The following is a 22600-nucleotide window of genomic DNA, read 5'->3' as shown; positions in this document are numbered from 1 at the left end:
TAGAGATCGACGAAGGGAGCAGGCCGGTGAGCTTGTTTTCGATGACGTTGAGGATCTGGATGAAAGGCAAGTTGAAGATGCTCCGGGGAATCTTGCCGGAGAGGACTGGTCTGCGGTGGGGCTGAGCGAGGCGCTATTCAAGCTTGGCTGGATATGTCCGACACCGGAATCGGATTATGGATGGGGGGGGGGGAGAGAGAGAGAGAGAGAGAGAGAGAGATAGAGTGGCCGTGGATGTAATTAATTAATTGATTTAAGGGAAAAATGGTCATTTGGTGTTAAATTGGGTAGGTGGGAATAAAAATCTGTTGGTGGGGTAAATGGGATAATTTTTGCTCATTTTAGGGCTATGGGTCAAGGACCCAAATAAAAAAGAGAGAGGTTACATGTACGATTTGAAGACCTTAGTAAATCGAGCAATATTGAAAATGTAGTTCGCTGTTCATCGATCAATTCGGCGATCTTTGTGCAGGCCATACAAAAGTAGACTACCGATGCACACAATTCGGTTCTTATATGGAATTTTCTTATCATTGATGCCTAAACTGTTACTAAAAGCTTTAAACAATAAGAAAAATTCTTACATACGGCAGCCGCACTACGTGGCCGTGCGGCTGCCCAATCAAAATCCACCAAAAATTTCTTTCATCCTGAAACTGCCTCTGCTTTTTAAAAATGAAATACCCAAAATACTCCCCTGCTAAGGGTCTGATTGGTCAGTCCGTACCACGTGTTCCTTACGTCTGCATCAGTTCTCTTTGTTTTGAATAAGGGAATTATCTTCATATAATAGAAAGACTCAACGAGTCGATTACAATCGTATTGTAATACATCCAGAAGAGTTCTAGGAGTATTAACAAATGATTTGAAATTTGTGCTACCCTCAAGCTAGAGTGGCCATTACATACCCTTCCGCTATCATCTAAGAATAAAACAAGAAGATGTGGTAGTACCCATGGTAGTACATAGAGATAGGTCCACTCATTGAACAACTAGTGCTCCAGTAATACTAAATAGCTTGAATCCTCATTTAGTACTACTCCAGAAGATTTGTTAGTACCAAAAAAATTTAGGTGAACATATTTTGCTAGATTGAAACCACCAGGATCCCATATTTGAAATCCTAGAGTATAGGAATCCATCTGATTGACCTATGACAGAGCCCAGGTCTAGCTATGAGCCCACCTCCAGGCCCTTAGCCATGGCTTCCAACTCTCTTTGGGCTCCCAATCTGATATGGGCCCCAAAAATGATTTTGGCACCCAACAAGAACTGGGTACTACTGCCTTTCCCTCACCAGCGTTTGTCCCTGTCGCGACCACCATCGCCGTCGTGTAATGCACGCGACTAGCAGACCTCTCCAAAGAGCATGCAGATCGACATCTCGCGGCAGTCTTCTTCTGTAGTAAATCGAAATGCCAGTCACCGGAAGAGGTTATCGGTTGATCTGCCCTTCTGTGCAGCACCGCAACTGCAAGGATATTGCTTATCTGGGATGCAGCTTTTCCAGTTGTCAACATCAGAGATTGAAGCTTCTCTCTGGCAGGATCCACTTTATAGACCATCACCGACATCCTCACCTTCATTCAACCAACACATCGATGGTCGATGATGTTCTCTAAAACATCCATAGATCGGGGCTCCGATCGGGTCGTCTCTCCAATTGGACGGTTGGCCACCATCTTCACACCACAGGGTGCTTTGGTCAGCACTATCCCCTCTGCAGGGTCCGCCTCCACTCTTCTCCAAGTACAAAGCCCATGCTTGTACCCCGATCAGATTGCCTATATCTCCTCCTTCAGTCGCTTCCTACCTAGCTGGGATTTAATCTGATCTTCCGCCACCCTGCTCGAGAGACCAGCAGCGGTACCCGCATAGCTCATTTTGATAATTCTCAGTAGAGATAATAATCAAATGAAAATTCGTCGAACAAAGTTGAGTTGGATTGCCGCAATGAGGCAGAGAGGGCCGATCTGCGTGGTGTTGGCGCTATGCACCATTGATAGAGTCCCCGGCCATGGTGGCTAGGGTACGGTTTAGCAAAGTTAGAGAGAGGCGGAGAGCCATTATCTTGACATCCACATTTTCTTAATTCATTCCTGCATCACTCTTATTTTAACTAATTTTGAATTTATATCATTAATTGAATAAAGAAAAAAATAGTTTAAGTATATTTATAAATTGCATAAAGTAACTTAAAATGAATTTTTTAGATTAAAAAAAAAGAAAAAAAAAGATAGTAGCCACCAAAATAGAGAGCAAGACATGTCCCCGCAATCTGCTTGGCGGATTTAAGGTAGCTCGACATAGGTGAGGTTTTCTTGAGGGTTTGGATGCGAGTCCTGAGCCACAGTAATTACGTGGGACTTTCCACTATCCTCAAATTGTTTTACCTAGAATGTCCACAGGTCACGGGTGCTCGAGCCTTCGCATTTTGTTGTGTATGCCAGTGCGGCCTTGGATAAGGTTTTGGTTATCAGTATCTGGCATGTGTTTTCTATGTTTATCTATATTTGTCTTTGCTTAGACACTGCTCTGTTCCTTGGATGATGTTGAAGAGCTTATAGCTATGAAGAACTGGGGCGAACGCAAAATTCTAGAGGAAATAGTTTTCTCGTGAGTTTGACTGGCACAGGCTCTGCAGCGTAACTGACGTTAATGGAAGATTGGGGAACCTCTCCAGCCATGATTTAGTCTACCTGAAACGTTGAAGAATGAGCTAATCATAATTACTAGTAATCAGTTTTGCAATCAATTGTATATTTTTGATTATTTACTTAATTAAACTATAGTTTTATTGGAGATCATATACAAAGACAAACATAGATAAAGATCCTACTGTACCTCTTACTACCCAGAATACATGAATTTATCATTTATGCAGATAGAAAAGAAAAAAAAATTCATTAATCATGCAAAGGAGGAATAATCAGACACGATATGTTCAACTCATCAGGTTCCAAAATGGATAATTAGCTAGGGTTTGCTTAAGGGGATACAACTTACAAAGAAAGACGTTGCACAGCAAAGAAAAGACATGGAAATAGAAGAAGATGGAATTAGAGAATTGGGAAGAAACCTCAAACGGCCGTAAGAAACTATGCTTTTCATGTGGATTACTCTGAATTGAAAGTTAAAAGTCAAAATTAAATTTACTTGTTCTCCAAGTTAGTATCATATGATATAACAGACGTATCAATAATTTCTCCAACCCTAGCAGCGTAGAGCGAAGTCCAGGGAGCAAAGTCAGCAATTCTTCCTCTCGTCCGGCAGCAGCAGATGTCAGCGCTCGCTCTTGCTTCTCTAATGTTGTGTCGCTGAGACGTTGACGGACGGGAAAGGTTGTTCTACATCCCGTTTGGCTTCTGGACTGTCACCTCTAAGGCCTGACAGTGGCGGGTGGTGCAGTTCGGGCTTTCCTCTCCATGGCAGTGCTGTCGTGTTCACCATTTTCAAGGAGGAAGTTGGCGGGGCAGGTTAGATTCGAACCTTGTGTGTCCATATTTGATCTAGGCGGCAGCAGGGGAGATGGCGTCTTTGGAAGGGACTGTTGGTCGCGTAACATGCAGTCGGAACCAATTTCGGATGGGTTCGGTTTGGTCTGTAAGTTTTCGGGTCTTCATCGGTGTCTTTTGATGGCGTCGTGGTGGAGGTGTTCCTTCTGGGTAGCGGTGAAGGCAAGCTCATGGCGGCGGGTGTCCATGCATGGTTCTGGATAGCGAGGTGAAGGTAAGTTGGGCTAAGCCGGTCATTTTGGTCTTTGGGGCTGTTTGGTCCTTTGGGTCATTTGGGCTTAGTGATCTGGGCAGGGGTGTTTTGCCCTAGAAAGCTATGTTTTGTATTAAAGGAGGATTCACGTTATTTTCTACGTATTTGATGTCTAATGAGTGGACCTATAATGTATCACTGTAAGTACTATCACTATCTTCTTGTCTGTTTATAGATAACAGCTGAATAATATGTAATAGCCATTCTGACTTGTAGTGAATATATTTCCGCCCGATTTGGATTTGGTTTAAAAAATTATATGACATACATTCATCCGCTCAATACACTCTTTTCATAATTGTTCTTGTTTTTATAATTAAGGAGGCCATCTTTTGAGTTTCCATATGATTTTTTTTTCTTTTTTCTGATAAGGAGTTTCCTTATGACATGATTGCCTTGGTTTTGGCCGGTTTCCATATGTAAGGTGAAGTAGAGTTGAGGAGTTTTAGTTTAAAATTTGTCAAAGCGAATTTGTTTACTTGGATGTCTAACTATGAATATACTTCTTAAAATATCATTGGTTATTAGTTGAATATATGACTGAAAATTTAAAAGAATTTTGGACCTAAGAATAAGAAAAATGTAACGCTTAATCATGATTAGAATTTTGAAGATAAGGTGGCAATATAACAAAAACACAAGAAATATAGCGGTTCTCTCTCCTAGGGTTTAGCCAAGCACAGAGAAGAGTTTGTCTCGTTGTTGGCCGTTAAGTGCTTCCTGGGGTTAGTTGTTGCAATGCAACATTTAACCAAATAATATTCTTCAGACATTGAGTTGCAGAGAGGCAAAAGAATATGGGGACTTTCAGTCCTGAGTGAAAGACAGAACTTTATGAGTTTGTGGAAGAAACAGTTGAGAAACAAATTAAAAAGAAAAAGGAAATGGCTCAGCATCCACACAAGTAAAGATTGGATTCAGCACCAAAATTACAATGTGCTATTATCCATATCTGTTACTAAAGGGAATCAGAACCAGAATTTTTTGGGTAACTATTGGACTGAGAATAAGCAAAGAAAGATTTATGCTTTGTCAGAAAAGTAAGAAAAAATCTATGCGATCAAACACAAACCCAGATGTTTAGCATTTAGAAAAAATATATATATATATATAAAATAATAAATCAAGAACTATGCAGACAGATTGGCAAATTTCATCCAATTCTATTTGAGGTATAATCATATATTGTTGTGAAAGCAAGCAATCAGACAGAGAGAAGCTGATAATAGAATGTATAGATAAAAAATTTAAAATGGAGTTTACCTTGGCTTGGTTCTGGGTAGTTCACTCTTGCAACGGAAACCGGATTTCAAATAGCTACTCTGTTTTACCCATCGATTTAAGCAGAGCTGTTATTTACTGAAAGACTATAAGGAGACGGTGAACTGCCGAGGGTGAAATTTTCTCTTCCTCATTCGGCGGAGCCCAAGTGACTCACTTCGTATAATTCAACCCGGCAATTTTTTTTTATCATTTCGACTGGCTTCACAGAAATCATGTGGAAATTTTTTTTTTTGTAATCGAATGAGGTCAGTCAAATTTATAATTCAACAAGTAGAATCAGAAACGACACACCCCAGAGGGGCCGACAGAAAGAGCCGTCCTTTAGGACATACAAAAGACCTATTCTAAGATAAATAGAATCTCGCACTCCTGGGTACACCCACCGTTTAAGGACAATTAAGCACATTTATTCTAACAAAACATAGAAACTTAGAAGCAGAGTAAATAAATGTGACAACCGAGCAACTAGATCTTGTGACCCAAATGAAATTTAAACAATAAACAAAGAAGCCCTAAGGGCCTTTTGCACCCAAAAAAACCCAGTCCAATCCAAGCCCAATAACCAAGATGGAGCCCACCAATCCAATATTGCAGAAACCCTAGCACTCGACTGCTCCACCACCACTGACGACTCTATTAGCCATGCCGGCGACCACCGTAGAAAGTCGAGACCAACCCACAACATCATTCCTAGAAGGCCAAATCGGAGCTTCACTTCCACCACCTATGCTCAAGAGCAGGACACAATCATGAATTTGAATTCGAAAAGCGGAACCAATCCCAACTGATTGCGATCCCAATCCCAACCCCAACATACCAACCTTCAAGGACAGAAACCACTCTCGAGCCCGAGGCCGAAAGCCGGAGCAGATCCTGATTCGGTGCACGAGAGACGATCCCAATCCTAAGCCCGACGCCAAGGATACAGACTTTGTAGCTGAAGTCTTTTGACCCGAACCCTTATAAAATCACACCAATCTATCATCACACCAGCCTCCAAATAAGAGCCCGCCTGGATCTGCATCGGAGGCAAAACACCCCAGCCAAAGATCAGAGCAATACTGAAACCAAGTAACAAACAGAACCCAACATTTAGGACAACACGATGAAGGAAACCTCTGTCGCCGCGGTCCTCGGGCCAACCAGAAAAAATAAAGGAGAAGATCCCCGCTCTCCTAGCCGTAGTTGCATCACCAAGAGCCATGATGAAGAAATTTTTCAAGGACGGAAGTTGTCGAGTAAACCCTAGTAGAGCTAGGTCAGATTCTCATGGAGAAGGAAGATGGCACAAGGTTCCTTTCCAAGCAGGTAATTAGTTGATACATATGTCTATTGCGGAAATTAATTAACGTATGGTTAACTTTCTCTAAAAAAATAATAATAATAATAAATAAAAACTTATTGAAGAACATGAAATCTATCCAAAACTGTGGCCAATCAGTTATAACACACAATTTAGGTTATTATCACAAATAGTATCTAAATTTAGAGGGTTTTTCCACATGAGATCATTTTTTTGTTGTCTTTTATAGGGATAGGGTCCTTGACCAAAAGCCCCAAAATAAGCAAAAGTTATATCACTTACCTTAGCAACATATTTTTATTCCCACTAACCCAATTTAAATTGAAGTGACTATTTTGTCCACTTCCTAATTAAATAACTACAGCTATTGGTACCCTTTATCTCTCCAGACTCTCCCCTTCTCTCTCTCTCTCTCTCTCTCTCTCTCTCTCTCTCTTTCAGAGTCCGACTGTGTTGCGGTGGCATCAAACCAGACCGGGTCGAGTTCTTGGGCGGTCTTCTGTTCCACAATTCGATGGAGGTCCGAGTTAACTCGGCAGCGTTTATCGAGAACCTCCTGGCCAAGTCACGGACTGTGGAGCTCCGAGTGCAATCCACCAAGGCGTGTAGCAATTCTCCGAATCCCAATCGCTCACCGCAGGCTCTAAAAATTGGAATCAAAGCCTTGTTCACCTTGTGCCTGGTGAAGCAGACACGTGACAAAGTCGGGGCTCTCTTGGACTACGCTAGAGCTCCGATACCATTTGCTCTCCTTGGGGTCAAGACTGGCCAGCTCCACCGATCCTTCTCCAATAACAATGCCTACTACGCAGTGGTCTCTCCGGCGATGTCGTCAGTTCATCCTTGGGGTTAAGACTGGTGCGAAGGGATGGTGTATCCGACTTGATCCACCATGCAACTTTCCGATTAATTTGATGAATTCGATTGTCTTTTGAATTAGAAGTTTGCAAAATAAAGTAATAGATAGATGGATCAGATGGAACTTGGTCTATGAGGCATCCATCACTTCATGTCTCACAGTCTAGGTCTGCAACTGGCGAAGGGAGAAAAGGTAGAAGACTTGGGTGCCCAAATCAAAATTTTCTTCTTTTTTTTTTTGCTGTAAATTGGTTCAAAAGCCCAAAATGAAAGAAGAATGAAATAAAAAAAGGGTTCTATTAGGGCAATAGAGGCCTGTTAAAGATCTATTGGGGCAATAGACGCCTCCAATACTATCAGTCATGTCTAATGAAAAACTACTTAATATATGGCCTAAATCATTGAATTTCCTTTGTTTTTGCTCCTCAATCAATAAGAAGATAGAAAAGAAAAGGATGATACAGACCATGCCCCGGAAATCGAGTCTAAAAACCAAATCGTCTTTCATTCATAAAGCAATCCACTTTAATCTCTCTAAAAAATTAGACTTTGTTTTTGCTTTCTCTCTGAGAACATCCAAGCGTTCTTGTTCTTCTGGGCAGAGAAAGAAATGCTTCCTAACTTGCTTTCTCTCCCTCTCAAAGTCTCACTAATCATTTACGTACCTCGATGGTTTGCATCATCTCTTACAAAGCAAACACAATCACAGCAAGCCTTTTACTAATGTTTTGATTTTTGATTTTTGATTTTTTTGTTATTTATTAATAAAGTTTTATCTAAAATACCTAAACTAATTACAAAAAGGGACGTGAAAGATAGTTGAGGATCAAACTCAATGAATTTGGCAAATATCTTACTACACCCTGACATATATTTTATTATACATATACTAAAGTTGGTTCATCACTGTTCACAAGATGAAGTGATGGTTTTACCCCTTTTTTTTTTACTCAAATTACAATTCTGCCTTAACCTTTCATTTTTTGGGTACAATTCTGCCATATTCTTTTTCTTTTTTTAAATATTTTTTTTAAAGGAGAACAATTTTGTTTTGTATTTGTAACAAATCATGGAAAAAGTTTTTTGTTGTTGTTGTTGTATCCCATTTATTGTTAATCTATTATTAACAACAAAACAAATCATATTCTAAGTAACGCCTATATTTTTTAGATTGCAAGTATTAATCTATTATATAAGAAGCTTGCAAAAAAACAAACCCGCAGCATTGCGTGGGCTAGTTATTGCTAGTTCTATCCCACTGTGATAAAGAAAGAAAGAAACTAAAAAAACACTTCACCTATCACCTATCACCAGTTGTCACCATAATTGAAACTGTATGTACTAGACAAAAACATTTATTCAAGAAGTTGTTGGAGGCTTTAATTAGTTGGCTCATCCATTAGAGGATAAAGGACGGGGGGGGGGGGGGGAGTGGGGAGAAAGAGAAACAGACAGAGACAGAGAGAGCATCAACAGGCTAATGCTTTCATTTTTATTTTTATTTTTATTTTATCTTTTATCTTTTATGAAATATAACATTGACATTTTATGGGTAAAATGGGAAATTTATAGCAAAATATATTAGGGCCGGGTATTGTTAGATATTTTTTGGGTACATTTAGTTGATTCATAATCAATAACCTAAGGATGTAATAGCTCCTTCTCTAAAAAAAAAAGAACAAAAAGGCTGTAATAGCTCTCTGACTGTAGTTCCGAAACCTAGCAAGCCCTAGCCACTGCCTTGGTCTGGGGCCCCATCAATGGATCACGGCGCCAACTCCGAGCAGAATTTCTCTCTTTGCCTCTCGCCGTCCTTTGGAGGCAAGCCAACGTCGATCGTGTTTGACGCAATTTCACCTGAGATCCCTCTTTGTAGATGCGGTATACCAGACTTTCCCTTCCACCGCGTCTCATCACATTGCCGGAAGAGATGGAGGTTTTACTGTTGTCGAGTTTTCATGGAGGCCAACGCACAAAGAGGTGGGTTAATTTTTCAAGGCTCCTGGAAGGCGAGTAGGGGACTTACATGGTTGGGTATCCGATAACATAAACAGAGCATCATGAATTCTTACGGCTCCGACGGTTAGAAAAGTTGGACACGTCGGGAAGGCGATCTGGTTTAGGAGTCCGGTGGTGAGACAGATTCAGATGGGACAGCATGCTACAGCGCACAAGGCGATAGCTGTGCTGGCCGAGAGACAGGGTTGCAACTGAGGGAAGGCAGGAGAAATGCTGGTGGCGCTGGCTTTCAGGTGCCCAATGCTGGTTGGGTACCCAGATCAGTTTGGGGCCCAAGTCAGTTTTGAGGCCAATCCAGTTTGGATGCTCAAACCATGGAGAAAGGCTTGGATGTGGGCTGGGTTTGGGGCCCAGGAGACACTTTGATTGAAATTTTGTTCAATTTTGCTATTATATGTTTGGGTGTACTGCCTATATATTCTATAAATAGTTTCAGTATAATTACAACGTAAGTACCCCGATTTTCCTTTCAAAAACAAAAATAAGAATAAATAACTTAAGTTGGTGATAACAATAATAATAGTACGAGACTACGAACTCATCGACCAAAAAAAGAAAGAAAATAATAATACTCTACGTTCATCTAGGTTCTAGCATCGGCGGTGATCGGCCCAACCCTTCTCCCAACCAATGACGTATCCAACGAGGTAACCAACGAAAACAAAAGCGCCGTACTTGATGACTTTACGACACCTCTCTCCTCTACGGCTAGATTCTTCACCCACTAGTATGTCATGCAGCTCCTCTGGAGTAGTTATGGCTTCAGTTCCAGCTCTGATCAAGTTGGCAAAGTTATCATAATCAGAAGGAAGTCCGTTAAGGACGTGCTTAAGAAAATCACCATCAGCCACTGGAGATCCCCAGCCTTGAGTCTATCAGCCATTTGTTTTGCTGATTGATAGTAATCGGACATACTTAAATTTCCTTTCTTCAGCTTTGTGAGGCGAGACTTGAGCAGGAACAGTCGAGATTTTGCAATGTCGCCTTGCTGTTCCAACTTTAACCATAGAGCTCGGGAACTTGAGCTTGCTTCTGCAGCGTATGGGAGCATGGCCTCCGACAACGTGAGCTTCATGAAGCTCATGCACTTTTGGTCTTTGTCTTCTGTCAAAGGCTGCTCTGTTCCTTGAACCATATTGAACATGTCATACTTCTTTAGAACTGGGACTAGCAAAGATTTCCAGAGTGAATAGTTGTCTTCAGTGAGTTTAACCGGCACAAGCTGGGCAGCAACACGAGGCTGGAATTGTGAAATCACCTCAGATTGTTCAGCCATGATCGGATTGGTTGATGAGCTATATATGATATCCCATGATCGAAGAAGAAGTGAAGAACAATGAGGAAGAGACAAATATAACAACAAATATATGTAAGAGAGCAAGAATAATAGACAACAAACAGAACTATTGAGCACCAAATTACGTGAATCAAATCTCCTGATGGCTCCCAGAAACTGGTTTCGAAGGGGAAATAGGTTATTTATGTTATTAATTTGTAGACAGAACGCAAGTTGACGCAAAAGTTTGGACTAAAACCCTAAACTTGGTTGAAGGAGATGCGGAGATCGAGTTGGAACATCACAAATTTTGATTTTTATGAACTCCGCAAAATTTCACACCCTTTGCACAGGGCAGCCAAATCCGTCATTAAGAAGAATAATAGAGAAGAAAGTTAATCAAATTTCATGTGAAAATAGAGAAGAAAATTATCGAGGATTAAATTAACAAGTATGAGTTATGTATTGAATATTGAAAGAAATATAATTCGAGAACAAGAACAAACCTAAAACTGTCGAAAGATTCCGTGTATACCTGCAAGGCTTGGTCAAAAGATAGCGTCTAATCTCTTGTTATCAACGGTATATATACACAATAATGGTTTTTTTCCCCTTCTTTCTTATAGGGTTTAGCAAACCTCTCTTTCCTTTTCTTCACGAACAAGTCGTACTTGAAAGGAGTTCTATCTCAATAAGAAATAACACGCAAGGTGTTGGGAAGAATCTGGAGTGAATCTCAATGATCAGTAAATTCGAATCTAAGTGTGATCAGGAAACGAAATCTAACTATGATCAGGAAACTGAGTTTGCTTGTCTTCCAAAGTTTCCAACTTTCCATACCAAGTTGAGGGCTAATATTATAATTTTATATTAGTTTTTGGTTTAATATCCTTTATGGAGAAATATTTTATAGACCCTCAACTTGGAAGGAAAAATTTAAGGACTTTTGTCCTTATGAGTCAAGAACCTCAGTACGCTAGAGAAAGTTATTATCAAAGTATTTTCACTATCGGAGACCAGGAACTATTACGCCCCCTACATTTAATTTTTTGCCTTTAATTTTCCTTTTTCGTCTCACAATATTATCTACCATATGCATGTGTTGTGGAAATTAGGTGTAGAATGCAAAAAGTTGGACCTGAATTCTGAAGCCATAATCGGATCGGGTTCAAGCTGTCTTCTCAAGAAGAAGGACAATTAAGAACAGATCGACAAATAATATCAAATAGTTCGAGTTTCTGAATCCTTGGTTGCTTTTGATCTCTTGGTGGGCGAATCACCTCTCCTAGGTGGTCATATCACTTGTTACAATTACGGTTATGGTTACGTTGATAATTTACACTGCTCAAATGACCTCCGTAGTGCATTGTTCTATACTTTTCAGCATCTAATCTAGTTCTTGCTACCTTTTATTTTAGATGCGGCTATACATCTTGTTAGGTTTTTTTCTTTCATCTTGACGTTTTTCTTACATTATCTCATTGGACTCTTCAGGTTCATTTAGTATATTACGTATCGTCTCCCTTAAAAAAAAAAAAATAGTCTTTGACTAGTGCCAAAGTTTTTTTTTTTTTGTCTGGATAATAGACCTATAGTTTGGTCATTCAACAATTTAGAGAGCTTAATTTAGAAGTTTGAGTCCAGTTCAATTTCATATTTTTTCCTCATTTTCGTTTTAGTCCAATTAGAGATCGGGTTAATTACATATAAGTGCATCTTAGAATGTTTTTTTAGCCATAAAGCCATTAGATTAAAAAAGGTATTATATTTTGGATATTAAAAACCAATATATTTACATTAAATGCCACTAGAGTACAAAATCAACATTCATTCTCTCTCTCCTCTCCGGCGAGGTCTCCGGCCAACTTCTGGCGAGCCTCCAACCAACTTCAGGAGAACTCCGGTGGGTCTCCGGTCAACTCCGGCGACCACAAAAGCTACTGTTACTGGCACCCAAAGCTACTGTAACTAGCAACAAAAGCTACTCTGAAGAAATTTCCGGCAATCTCTGGTGAGGTCACAAAAACTACTATCATTAGCAATAAAAACTACTGTCACTAGCAACAAAAACTATTCTAGTAAGATTTCCGGCAACCTCCAATGAGATAACAAAAGCTACTATGACCAACAATAAAACCTATTGCTTACCAAATAACCTATGCTCCCCAAAATGAAAAACTACTATCCCCACCAACAAAAGCTACTGTCACTAATACCACCAGCAACAAATGTTACTCTCACCAACACTAGAAAACTACTCTCACCAACACCAAAAGCTACTTTCACCAACAACAAAAGCTACTGTCACTAACACCAACGAGTTACTCTTGTATCAAAAACTATTCTCACTATCAACAAAAGCTACTCTTACCGACGCAAAAAACTACTATCACCACCGCAAAAAACTACTTTCACCACCGACAAAAACTACTCTTACCAACGTTAAAAACTAATATCACCACCACCAAAAGTTACTCCACTACAGGAAAATAGGTCATTTACGACGTGCAAAAAACGCCTTAAATGACATTTTACGGCATGTGGTGAGACGCCCTTATAGACCGCGTCGTTAAATCAAACTCAATTTTTCAGTTTTACGGCGCGCAAAATGCACGCAGTAAATTTTTTTTATAAAAAAAAAAAAATCAATTCTCTGTTTATCCAGGGTCACCCAAATTACAGCAATATATAAATATATATATATATATATATATATATATATATCATCAAAGTTAAAAGGGTTAAAGCCAATTCAAAACATATTTAAAAAAATACCAAGCAACACTAGACTACTCCTAAGCAATAATGCAAGACTAATATTACTCTAAGAACACTCTTTTGATTCAATGCATGCACTCAGCGAAACCTCTCGCCCTGAAAAGACTCCGGGAATGATTTTGAGAACCACAACTGCTTCATCCTAACAATTAAAGCAAAGACGCCGTAGCCTGGGATGTGCATCACTTTAACCGCAAGATACCTGCAAAGTTCATGATGTGTTAAGATGAGTGGTGACAGAGCTTAACAAGATCCTAGCAAGTAGTTTTTGTCTTTGGGCAGAAAAACATGAACATATTAGAGTGCTAGGTCAAGTCTAGCACTTCATTTACAATTTTACCCTCATTAGGCAAAATTCTTCTTTAGCAAATGATATTCATAGATTAATGTGGAATGCTAGATTTCAATAACAAAAAGTGACATTTATAAAGAGTATGGGAGAAGCTTAGAACTGCTCATTAACATATCTCACCAAAATTTGAATATTACCTAAATGAAAACTGAGCAAAATTGAGTCTAAAGAATCCACGTGTACTGATTAGGCTACAACAAACTTGAGCTTCACCAGCAACTCGTAACTGATTAGGCGTGTTATCGTTGAGGATAGCTGCATAGGTGGAAAAAGAAAAAAAGAAAAAAGTTGCAAGTACATCAACAAAGCAGAATAATATTGTAACACACATCAGCATACAGGTAACGAAATCCTCCCACCAACATGATATTGCCTAGTTGACACAATCATTAGCATACTACAACTAAGGAATATATGATACATGTGGTTCACACTTTACAGCATATATAGCAGCACCATCACGCGATCATCATACTCTTTGGTATTTGTGGGAGGAACCAAAAAGTACCTGCCACCATATAGTTGTTGTGCGGAAGCGTAACAAATACAATATTGATATGGAACTAGATGAGCGACCAAACAACGAAAAAGAAAGCAAACACAAGAACACAAGAATTTATAGTGGTTCACTCAATCAATGTGATTGAGCTACGTCCACTTCGGAGCCGGCGAGAAATTCCACTATAATCAATTTGGAGAGAATACAATTAGAGTTTTAGGGGGGTGTATTGTATTTAGATTTCTAAGGTATTTAAAAGACTTTTTTGGACTTGAAAAATCTGTGGGTATTCAATTATGATTTAATAAGACTTCCAAAGAGTTGTTGTAAGTATTAGGGTATTCGATTTGAATTTGTAAAGGGAGATTTTAATTCCATAAAAATCTGAAGGTATTCAAAAAATCTACAAATTCTATAAAATTTATAAAATAGTGGACTCTTGTGGATTGTAGAGCCTCAGGTATAAATACCAAGGCTCCAAACAAATCCAAGGTCTCCACCAAAGATTTCCACAAAATTCTTTTTTCCAAAGCAGCTCGAAGTCTAGGTATGTACGTGAAACCTCTTTTCTTTCTCGTTTTTTCTTCAAATTTGGATCTCCTTTCTCTCGTTTCAATCTTTTTCTTTGCTCTTGAACATATTGCTACTGTATGTATACAAATTTTGATCATCTATGAATTCTACCATAAGCCCTAGGTTGACTTCAGTAGTATTTTTGTTGGTGTGAAAGTAATCGGTTGTTGTTGCTGTGAAAGGATCAATTCCTACAACTATGATATAATCTGTAAATGGTTTGAAATATGTTGTGAGATTAATCAATTTTTGTTGCTTGGAAAACATGTATGATCAACAAACCCAAGACCAACAAAGAGAGGAAGCTAATGTCCCAACAAAAATTAATATATATCTCTATTTTGGATTTAATCCATATCCGGTTGGGTATACAAATATATATTAATTTTGTGGACATACATTAGGCCCTTGCATGTGGTCCGGTGGTTGGGGCTTTTACTTTCACACCCACTTGTGTGGGTTCGAGTCTCCCCAAAAGCAAAGTTTAGATTTATTTTGGATTAAATCTATATCCAGTTGGATATATAAATATATATTAATGTTGTGGGAATATATTACAACCACGCATGTGGTCCGGTGGTTGGGGCGCTCACTTTCACACCCACTTGCGTGGGTTCGAATCTCCCCAAAAGCAAAGTTTTGATTTGTTTTGGATTTAATCTATATCCGGTTGGGTATATAAATATATATTAATTTTGTGGAAATATATTACAACCACGCATGTGGTTCGGTGGTTGGGGCGCTCACTTTCACACCCACTTGCGTGGGTTCGAATCTCCCCAAAAGCAAAGTTTTGATATATTTTGGATTTAATCCATATCTGGTTGGGTGTATAAATATATATTAATGTTGTGGGAATATATTACAACCACGCATGTGGTCTGGTGGTTGGGGATCTCACTTTCACACTCCCTTGCATGGGTTCGAATCTCCCCAAAAGCAAAGTATTGATTTATTTTGGATTTTTTCATTTCAGATTGGCCAGGGTCATTTTAGGAATTTCACTTCCATGTGGGGCCCACCTGTGCTGAGTTGGATCGCCACGTCAGCATCTAACGGCAAAAATTAACGGAATCATAACGGATGGACCTATTGGACGAGAAAATGATAGTGTGTGGGTGTTTTTGATGAAATTGAAAGTCGAGGGACTGAATTGATGTGAGGTCCATACCACAGGGTGGTAAACAGTATTTAGCCCTATATGTTATCATAATTAACTTAGGGGCCTTGCCCACGTGATCACCATGGGCCATTCAATTGGATTTTGCCCACCAATTAAATAAAGCCAATATTTAATAATCTCCACCTTGGCTTTATTTTGGTGTAAATTCTCCAAAGCAGAACTTCAAAAACCAATCGCCGCTCCAACATCCCCGTAGGGAATTTCAAATTCTACAAATACCAATCAAGTTCAAGCATTGCTCAATGGAACTGACTTTGTCAATGGAACTGACTTTGTCAACATATCAGCAGGATTATCTGCAGTTCCAATTTTGAGGAGTTGAACATCACCGTCCTCCACCATCTGACGAATCTTGTGAAATTTGACATTGATATGTTTAGTACGAGCATGAGTAACTTGGTTCTCTGCTAAATGAATAGCACTTTGACTGTCACAAAAAATATCCACATATTCTTGAATAATTCCTAAGTCCTCAAGTAAACCACGAAGCCAAACTGCTTCTTTTGCACCCTCTGTTACTGCCATATATTCAGCTTCTGTAGTCGACAAAGCTATTGTAGATTGCAAATTCGACTTCCAACTCACCGGTCCACTAGCAAGAGTAAACACATAAGCTGTAGTAGATCGGCACTTATCCAAATCACCTGCGAAATCAGAGTCCACATATCCAACAACACATTGACTTGTCTTATCTTGCTGAAAAACTAATCCAACATCCACAGTACCAAGAATATACCGTAGAATCCACTTCACTACTTGCCAATGACCTTTACCTGGGTTATGCATATATCTGCTCACCACATTTAAGGCCTGTGAAATATCCGGTCTAGTACACGTACACCATACAATACATCAAGCTACCAACAGCACTAGCATAAGGAACTTTAGCCATATATTTCATATCATCATCTGTGCTAGGAGACATAGTAGATTTAAGCTTAAAGTGAGAGGGAAGAGGTGTACTTACAGGTTTAGATTTATCATTCATGCCAAACCGATGCAGTACCTTCTTCAAATATTGCTTCTGTGACAAACAAACTTTGCCTCTTGATTTATCTCTTTCAATTTCCATGCCCAAAATCTTTTTAGCTTCTCCCAAGTCCTTCATCTCAAATTCACCACTCAATTGTGATTTTAATTTATTTATCTCCACCTTGCTCTTAGATGCAATTAACATATCATCAACATATAAGAGCAAATAAATGAAGGTCCCATCTTGTAGCTTGCGAAAATAAACAAATGGATCATAAAGACTCCGAGTGTACTTCTGACCGAACATAAATTTATCAAACCGCTTGTACCACTGCCTTGGAGATTGTTTCAAACCATACAATGATTTATGCAGTTTGCAGACCCAAATTTCTTTACCAGCAATTTTAAACACTTCTGGCTGAGTCATATATATCTCTTCTTTTAATTCACCATGTAAGAAAGCAGTTTTTACATCAAGCTGTGCTAACTCAAGATCAAACTGTGCAACCAAGGCCAATAAAATACGAATAGAAGAATGCTTAACAACAGGAGAAAATACCTCATTGTAGTCAATTCCTTCTTTTTGCGCGTAGCCTTTAGCTACCAATCTAGCCTTATACCGTGATCCTTCCTTTTTAGCAAACACCCACTTGCAACCAATTGCTCTCTTCCCATGCGGTAACTGAACCAACTCCCATGTTTTATTCCTGTGAAGAGACTTAATCTCCTCACCCATAGCTTTTTCCCATTCTACACAATTTGCATGTATGACAGCTTCTTCATAAGTAGTAGGAATTTCTTCTTCAGTAACTGGAAGTGCATAAGTCACCATATCATTAAGCCAAGCTGGCTTTTGAGCATTCCTTTTTCCCTTTGTAGTCGCAATTGGTCCATCTTGCTGTGTAGGCTCTTGGGTTGGAGCCTCTACTTCAATACTCATGTTCTCAATATTTAAATCATCTGAATCAACATTAGGACTCACTGGAACAAATGGAGTTTCAACAATTTTTTTCTTTAACTCCACCTGCTGCAAACTCCCTACTGTCATTCTCTGCTCATCAGAATTTTTCTGCTTGTTCTGATCAACCATAATAGCCTCATCAAAAGTCACATCTCTGCTTACAACAACTTTCTTCACATCTGAACACCAAAGCTTAAATCCCTTAACACCCTCATTAAATCCCAAGAATATAGCTTTCTTGGCCCTTGGATCTAGCTTGCTTTCCCTGACATGAAAATAAGCAGGACAACCAAAAATATGTAAATAATGATAATCAGTAGCAGGTTAACCAGACCATACCTCCATGGGAGTTTTTCCCTCAAGTGCAGTAGTAGGTAACCTATTAATAAGGTGGCTTGCATACACAACTGCCTCAGCCCAAAATTCTTTGCCTAATCTAGCATTAGACAACATACACCGAATTTTCTCCAATAAAGTCAGATTCATGCGCTCTGCCACCCCATTTTGTTGTGGTGTCTCTCTAACTGTGAAGTGTCTCACAATGCCCTCATCTTGACATAGTTTCAAGAACGGATCAGATTTGTATTCACCACCATTATTTGACCTAAGCCTCTTAATTTTTCGACCGGTCTAAGTCTCAATCATCTTCTTCCACTTCACAAATATATCTAAGACTTCATCTTTATGCTTCATGGTGTACACCCATACTCTTCTAGAGAAGTCATCAACAAAAGAGACATAATAATGCTTACCTCCCAAAGATGCAGTTTTGGTAGGTCCCCATACATCAGTGTAAACATAATCTAGAGTACCTTTAGTCTGATGAACTGCAGTGCCAAATTTAACTCTAGTCTGTTTTCCCAAGACACAATGTTCACAAAATTCTAATTTTCCTGTCTTTGCACCTTTCAATAGACCTTGCTTCACTAATCCCTGCATTGCTTTCTCACCAGCATGTCCAAGACGCATATGCCATAATTTTGTATTGTCTGCATCATGATCATATGTAGTCTCAGATATTGCTGTTTCACCTGTCACTGTGCTCCCTTGTAGAAAATACAAATTTCTAAACCTTTCACCTCTCATCATCACAAGTGAACCAGAAACAACTTTAGCAACTCCACTTTTCAATGTAATTATGTGCCCTTTTGATTCTAAAGTTCCCAAAGAGATAAGATTTTTCTTCAAATTTGGAACATACTGGACATTAGTTAATTCTCTGACTAGTCCATCATGCATCTTGAGACGAATTGTATCAATCCCTCTTGTTCTGCAAGGACTGTTGTCTCCCATCAAAACTACTCCACCATTCAACTCCTTGAAAGTAGAGAACCATTCCCTATTATGGCACATATGATGTGAACAACCTGAATCCACAATCCACTTGTCAGAATAACCAACTGTAGATGAACTAGCCAAAGCAAACTCAATCTCATCTTCTTCAAAATCTTCAAAAGCTTATGAACAACTCAAAGCAAAATCAAAGTCGTCATCTTCATCATCTCTTACAACATTCACTTCAGAATCCTTCTTGCCTCTATTCTTCAACTTAGGACAATCTTTCTTCCAATGACCTTTGTTGCGACAAAAAGCACACTCATCTTTTGCAGGAAATTTACTTCTTGACTTGGAACGAGATTTACCTCTTTTTCCAGTAGGTTTTCTCTCATCAGATCTGCCCCTTACTACAAGTGTTTCACCTGAAACATTCTAAAGTTACTTCTCTTTCTTTCTGCACTCATTATTTATCAATGAATTACACACATCATCAAATTTCACATCATTCTTTCCATGCAACAAAGTTGTAATCAAATGCTCATACTCGTCAGGAAGAGAATTTAGCAAACACAACGCTTTATCCTTATCACTAATTTTCACATCCAAATTAGCCAAATCTGCAAGTATCTTATTGAAATCACTGATGTGTTCAGACACAGAAACACCCTGTCGATAATTAAATCAAAAAAGCCGCCTCTTCAGGTGAAACCGATTTTCAGCACTCTTGATCATATATTGGTCTTCTAATTTCTTCCACAACGCTTTTGCAGAAGTTTTTTTCATGACAAAAATTTCTGATCTTTAGCAAGGCACATTCTGATAGAACCACAAACCCACTTGTTAATTCTCGCCCACTCTACATCATCTATGTCTGCATGTTTATCTTCCAGAGCTATATCCAATTCTTGTTGACACAAGACATCCATCATCTCACACTGCCACATGCCAAAATTGTTGGTGGCATTAAACTTTTCAACTTCAAATTTGGCATTACCAATTGATGGCCTGGAAGTCGACCAACGCGAAGAACCTGAAGACTCAGTCCCTTTCTTTTTCTCGTCAACCATGATTTCCAATCAATGAATCTACTCCCAATTCAGAACCTGGCTCTGATACCAGTTTGTTGTGCAGAAGCGTAACAAATACAATATTGATATGGAACTAGATGAGCGACCAAACAACGAAAAAGAAAGCAAACACAAGAACACAAGAATTTATAGTGGTTCACTCAATCAATGTGATTGAGCTACGTCCACTTCGGAGCCGGCGAGAAATTTTACTATAATCAATTTGGAGAGAATACAATTAGAGTTTTAGAATAAACTCTACCCAAAATCCCAATAACCTAATAACTAGGTTAACTCTCCCTCTCTATCTATTTCTGGCGGCAGCAGCATATATATATATATATATATATCCTAGTCAATCTAGACATGGATATATATATATATATATATATATGTTATCCTAATTAACCTAGGGGCCTTGCCCTCGTGATCACCATGGGCCATTCAATTGGATTTTTCCCACCAATTAAATAAAGCCAATATTTAATAATAGTTCCATGAGAAATACTGAAAAGTGATAGCAAATCATGTAAGAAGGCTAAGGAGTTGTGTCTGTTCAACTAATTCACTCTATATATACACTATATCCATATATTCATTGCCCTCCTATCAAAAGCAAATACCAAATTCCAAAACACTTTTAGATCCATGTATCCAAGTATAACAAAATTGTCCACAAAACTCACTAAATTAAAGTGAGCGAGCAATCTTTTCAGTTTGAATGACAATAAGCTGTGTGCATTACAAAGAAGCAAGCAGTGATCATATCAATGCTACAAATCGGGAAACAAGTGACTGGAAATAGAATACACAATGGCCAGGATATCAATCAAGAGCCAAAAAAAAAAAAAAAAACAACTAGCAGAGTTACACACATACTCCAAAATCCACATCCGTAGGGTGGATTACAAAGAAGCAAGTAGATCTACTTGAAAGGAGAAAATCACAAAAAGAAACAAAAGTCGAATAAAATTCGAACAAAATTTTGAGATAATAACCGTAAGCGGAGAGTCTAGAACCCTCCTGCTACACCAAGTGGAAAGCTGACTCCTAACTAAACTAATATATCATTGTAGCAAAAGGAATCATATCATGAGTTCATGACTCATATCAGATCCATAATTTGAGAGTTGAGGCATTGTTAGCTGGACCCAATGGTGATAACATGACCAGAATAGTCAAAGGAATATGAATAGAAGCTGCACGTATACCTTTATATAAAGAATTAAAATCATAGATCAACAGAATAATGCTAACCAGGAGTAAGAGAACTACTTCAGAGAAGATGTCACCCATTGGAAGAAGTTGTTTGACTACATCTGTACTTATATTAAAGGGTATATTAGCGACTACCTGCAATCAATCCAGTAACTCAATTAGTCCATTTGAGGCTTTACAAAAGTAGGACGAAGACTTAAAAACTGTAAAGAAGGGACCAACTGTTCCCATTTGCGCAAATTCACTTAAGCAACCAAGTATGATTCTTACTTTTGCATGTCTTGAACTTGCACCAGATGACTCTATGCTTCTCAATAATGATGACATATGTGAATAAATATGACATTTGACAAAGTCCTCTAACAAAACCTACAAATTGACAAAATCTTGTCAAAATAACTCAATCATAGAAAAACTCAATTCCATTCTCTACAGAATTCAAATGATGTTACTCTTGAGACAAATGAATTCCAATTTTGGTTGGAATGCTACAGAAATCGAGAGTTGAGGCATTGTAGAAGTCTAGAGTACTTTGATAGTTATTGTCCTACAAGATCCGAAATTGTACAGGCAATAGAATCACTTCTACCTCTAAAATAGAACAAAAACCAAACTCAGCGCATTATTTCAATCTCTCTATCTAACAAAAGTCATGCTCCCTAAGATAAAACCTAAACTTGCAATGTTCAATATTATCGAGAGGTCTCAGAACTTCCCCTATAATCTGACCGAGACTTTGAGGCCACTTCCAATCATCTCTAGTTTTCCCAAACTCCTTCTTCTCGCACTGCAAACCTAAAACAAGCAATTCCGACCCAAACAAATTAAAGATTACACGATACAAAGAAACCAAATCAACCAATATTAATAGCTAGAACACAATCGGCTCAATTGAAAATCAGAATCCAAACCCTAGAAAAATCAATTCCCCCACACTTAAATTTTGCTAGTCCCTTAGCAAAATCAACATAACAAACCAAAAAAACTAAGAAACAAAAACAAAGAAACTAACAAAAACACTAAGTATAGAAAACGAAAAACACACAGACTCAAAGAACTTAAAAACATTGAAAACTCAAAAATTCAAAGACCAAGACTCTAAAACGTTGACTCACACAATGACTACTATGCCCTTTAACATATTGTCTCATAAATCTCATACTTTCAAGTCACCAAGATTAGCACTTAACCAAGAATCACATTTTCAAGAT

General features: G+C 38.6%; 1 protein-coding gene across 1 annotated transcript; it reads right to left on the bottom strand.

Annotated features, from left to right (window-relative positions):
- Positions 1-9865: 9865 nt before the first annotated feature.
- On the bottom strand, positions 9866-11107 carry LOC121051482. The gene is made up of 3 exons (XM_040513889.1): positions 11015-11107; positions 10148-10527; positions 9866-10006 (listed from the first exon to the last, which is right to left on the bottom strand). Exons 2-3 carry the CDS (start codon positions 10506-10508, stop codon positions 9987-9989), a joined length of 381 nt encoding a protein of 126 aa, XP_040369823.1. The 5' UTR covers positions 10509-10527; positions 11015-11107; the 3' UTR covers positions 9866-9986.
- Between the last annotated feature and the right edge of the window lie 11493 nt (positions 11108-22600).

Source organism: Rosa chinensis, chromosome 2 (assembly GCF_002994745.2).
Source record: "Rosa chinensis cultivar Old Blush chromosome 2, RchiOBHm-V2, whole genome shotgun sequence".
Classification (NCBI taxonomy): Eukaryota; Viridiplantae; Streptophyta; class Magnoliopsida; order Rosales; family Rosaceae; genus Rosa; species Rosa chinensis.
Note: the sequence above shows the minus strand (reverse complement) of the source record. Positions and strands in the feature narration are given on the sequence as shown.